Here is a 4,188-nt window from a genome sequence, read left to right on the forward strand (position 1 = left end):
GACAGAGCGAGACTCCGTCTCAAAAAAAAAAAAAAAAGAACTAGAGAAGCAAGAGCAAACAAATTCAAAAGCTACCAGAAGACAAGAAATAACTAAGATCAGAATAGAACTGAAGGAGATAGAGACATAAAAAAAAAAACCTTCAAAAAATCTATGAATCCAGGAACTGGTGTTTTGAAAAGATCAACAAAATTGATAGACTGCCAGCCAGACTAATAAAGAAGAAAAAAGAGAAAAATCAAATAGAAACAGTAAAAGATGATAAAGGGGATATCACCAGTGATCCCACAGAAATACAAACTACCACTAAAGAATACTCTGAACACCTCTACACAAATAAACTAGAAAATCTAGAAGAAATTGAAGGATAAATTCCTGGACATATACACCCTCCCAACACTAAACCAGGAAGAAGTCAAATCCCTGAATAGACCAATAACAAGTTCTGAAATTGAAGCAGTAATTAATAGCCTACCAACCAAAAAAAGCCCAGAACCAGAGAGATTCACAGACGAATTCTACCACAGGTACAAAAAGGAGCCGGTACAATTCCTTCTGAAACTATTTCAAATAATAGAAAAAGAGGGACTCCTCCTTAACTCATTTTATGAGGCCAGCATCATCCTGATACCAAAATCTGGCAGAGATACAACAAAAAAAGGAAATTTCAGGCCAATATCCCTGATGAACATCGATGTGAAAATTCTCAATAAAATACTGGGAAACCGAATACAGCAGCACATCAAAAAGATTATCTACCATGATCAAGTCAGTTTCATACTGGGATGCAAGGCTGGTTAAACATATGCAAATCAATAAATGTAATCCATCACATAGACAGAACCAATGACAAAAACCACATGATTATCTCAAAAAATGCAGAAAGTCCTTCAGTAAAATTCAACACCCTTTCATGCTAAAACTGTCAATAAACTAGATATTGACGGAACATATCTCAAAATAATAAGAGCTGTTTATGACAAACCCGCAGCCAATATCATACAGAATAGGCAAAAGCTAGAAGCACTCCCTTTGAAAACCGGCACAAGACAAGGATCCCCTTTCTCACCACTGCTATTCAAAATAGTATTGGAAGTTCTGGCAAGGGCAATCAGGCAAGAGAAAGAAATAAAGAGTATTCAAATAGGAAGACAGGAAGTCAAATTGTATCTGTTTGCAGATGACATGATTCTATATTTAGAAAACCTCATCCTCTCAGCCCAAAATCTCCTTAAGCTGATAAGCAACTTCAGCAAAGTCTCAGGATACAAAATCAATGTGCAAAAATCACAAGCATTCCTACACACCAATAACAGACAAGCAGAGAGCCAAATGAGGAGTGAACTCCCATTCACAATTGCTACAAACAGAATAAAATACCTAGGAATACAACTTACAAGGGATATGAAGGGCCTCTTCAAGGAGAACTACAAATCACTGCTCAAGGAAATAAGAGAGGACACAAACAAATGGAAAAACATTCCATGCTCATGGACAGGAAGAATCAATATCGTGAAAATGGCCATAATGCCCAAAGTAATTTACAGATTCAATGTTATCCCCATCAAGCTTTCTTCATAGAATTAGAAAAAACTATTTTCTTCATAGAATTAGAAAAAACTACTTTAAATTTCCTGTGGAACCAAAAAAGAGCCTGTATAGCCAAGACAATCCTAAGCAAAAAGAACAAAACTGGAGGCATCATGCTACCTGACTTCAAACTACACTACAAGGCTACAGTAACCAAGCAGCATGGTACTGGTAACAAAACAAATATATAGACCAATGGAACAGAACAGAAGCCTCAGAAATAATGCCACACATCTATGATTATCTGATCTTTGACAAACCTGACAAAAACAAGCAATAGGGAAAGGATTCCCTATGCAATAAATGTTGTTGGGAAAACTGGCTAGCCATATGCAGAAAACTGAAACTGGACCCCTTCCTTACACCTTCTACAAAAATTAACTCAAAATGGATTAAAGACTTAAGTGTAAGACCTAAAACCATAAAAACTCTAGAAGAAAACTTAGGCAATACCATTCAGGACATAGGCATGGGCAAAGACATCATGACTAAAACAACAAAAGCAACAGCAACAAAAGCCAAAATAGACAAATGGGATCTAATTAAACTAAACAGCTTCTGTGGGGAAAAGAGAGATCAAATTGTTACTGTGTCTGTGTAGAAAAGGAAGATATAAGAAACTCCATTTTGATCTGTACTAAGAAAAACTGTTTCTGCTTTGAGATGCTGTTAACCTGTAACTTTAGCCCCAACCCTGTGCTCACCAAAACATGTGCTGTAATGAATCAAAGTTTAACGGATTTAGGGCTGTGCAGGATGTGCCTTGTTAACAATATGTTTGCAGGCAGTATGTTTGGTAAAAGTCATCACCATTCTCCATTCTCCATTCTTGATTAACCAGGGAAACCATGCACTGTGGAAAGGCACAGGGACCTCTGCCCAAGAAAGCCTGGGTATTGTCCAAGGTTTCCCCCACTGAGACAGCCCGAGATATGGCCTCATGGGAAAAGAAAGACCTTACCATCCCCAAGCCCAACACCCATAAAGGGTCTGTGCTGAGGAGGAGTAGAGAAAGAGGGAGGCCTCTTTGCAGTTGAGATAAGAAGAAGGCTTCTGTCTCCTGCTCGTCCCTGGGAATGGAATGTCTCAGTGTAAAGCTGACCATTCCCATTCATTCTATTCTGAGATAGGAGAAAACCGCCCTGGGGCTGGAGGTGAGATACGCTGGCAGCAATACTGCTCTGTTACTCTTTGCTACGCTGAGATGTTTGGGTAAAGAGAAACATAAATCTAGCCTATGTGCACATCCGGGCACAGTACCTTTCCCTGAACTTATTCATGATACAGATTCCTTTGCTCACACGTTTCCCTGCTGACCTTCTCTCCACCTGTTGCCCTGCTACACTCCCCTCAGTAAGAGAGTAAAAATAATGATCAATACATACTGAGGGATCTCAGAGGCTGGTGCCAGTGCAGGTCCTCCGTATACTGAGCGCTCGTCTCCTGGGCCCACTGTTCTTTCTCTATACTTTGTCTCTGTGTCTTATTTCTTTTCTCAGTCTTTCATCCCACCTGATGAGAAATACCCACACGTGTGGAGGGGCTGGCCCCCTTCCAGCTTCTGCTCAGCAAAAGAAACTATCATCAGAGTAAACAGGCAACCTACAGAATGAAATGGGAGAAAATTTTTGCAATCTATCCATCTGACAAAGGGCTAATATCCAGAATCTACAAAGAACTTAAACAAATTTACAAGGAAAAAAACAAACAACCCTATCAAAAACTGGGCAAAGGATATGAACAGACACTTCTCAAAAGAAGACATTTATGCAGCCAACAGACACATGAAAAAAGCTCATCATGACTGGTCATTAGAGAAATGCAAATCAAAACCACAATGAGATACCATCTCACACTAGTTAGAATGGCGATCATTAAAAAGTCAGAAACAACAGATGCTGGAGAGGATGTGGAGAAACAGGAACGCTTTTACACTGTTGGTGGGAGTGCAAATTGGTTCAACCACTGTCGAAGACAGTGTGGCAATTCCTCAAGGATCCACAACTAGAAATATCATTTGATCCAGCAATTCCATTACTGGGTATAAACCCAAAGGATTATAAACCATTCTACTATAAAAACACATGTACACGTATGTTTATTGCCGCACTTTTCACAACAGCAAAGACGTGGGACCGATCCAAATGCCCATCAATGATAGACTGGATAAAGAAAATGGGGCACATATATACCAAGGAAAACTAAGCAGCCATAAAAAAGGATGAGTTCATGTCCTTTGCAGGGACATGGATGAAGCTAGAAACCATCATACTCAGCAAACTAACACAGGAACAGAAAACCAAACACCACATGTTCTTACTCACAAGTGGGAGTGGAACAATGAGAACACATGGACACAGGGAGGGGAACATCACACACTGGGGCCTGTCAGGGGGTAGAGGGCTAGGGGAGGAATAGCATTAGGAGAAATACCTAATGTAGATGATGGGTTGATGGGCGCAGCAAACCAACATGGCACGTGTATGCCTATGTAACAAACCTGCACGTTCTGCACATGTATCCCAGAACTTAAAGTATACTTAAAAAAAAAAGCCAGGCGCGGTGGCTCAAGCCTGTAATCCTAGCACTTTGGGAGGC

General features: G+C 40.0%; 1 protein-coding gene across 1 annotated transcript in view; it reads right to left on the reverse strand.

Annotated features, from left to right (window-relative positions):
• DTWD2 (DTW domain containing 2) overlaps window positions 1-4,188 on the reverse strand; it is a 158,653-nt gene that overhangs the window by 142,185 nt on the left and 12,280 nt on the right. Inside the window, exon 4 of the mRNA XM_011963675.1 lies at window positions 3,490-3,516. Coding sequence (XP_011819065.1) covers window positions 3,490-3,516 — 27 coding nt within the window. The remainder of the gene's footprint in view (window positions 1-3,489; window positions 3,517-4,188) is intronic.

The sequence above is a fragment of the Colobus angolensis genome, unplaced genomic scaffold (assembly GCF_000951035.1).
Source record: "Colobus angolensis palliatus isolate OR3802 unplaced genomic scaffold, Cang.pa_1.0 Scaffold62, whole genome shotgun sequence".
In the NCBI taxonomy this organism is placed as follows: Eukaryota; Metazoa; Chordata; class Mammalia; order Primates; family Cercopithecidae; genus Colobus; species Colobus angolensis.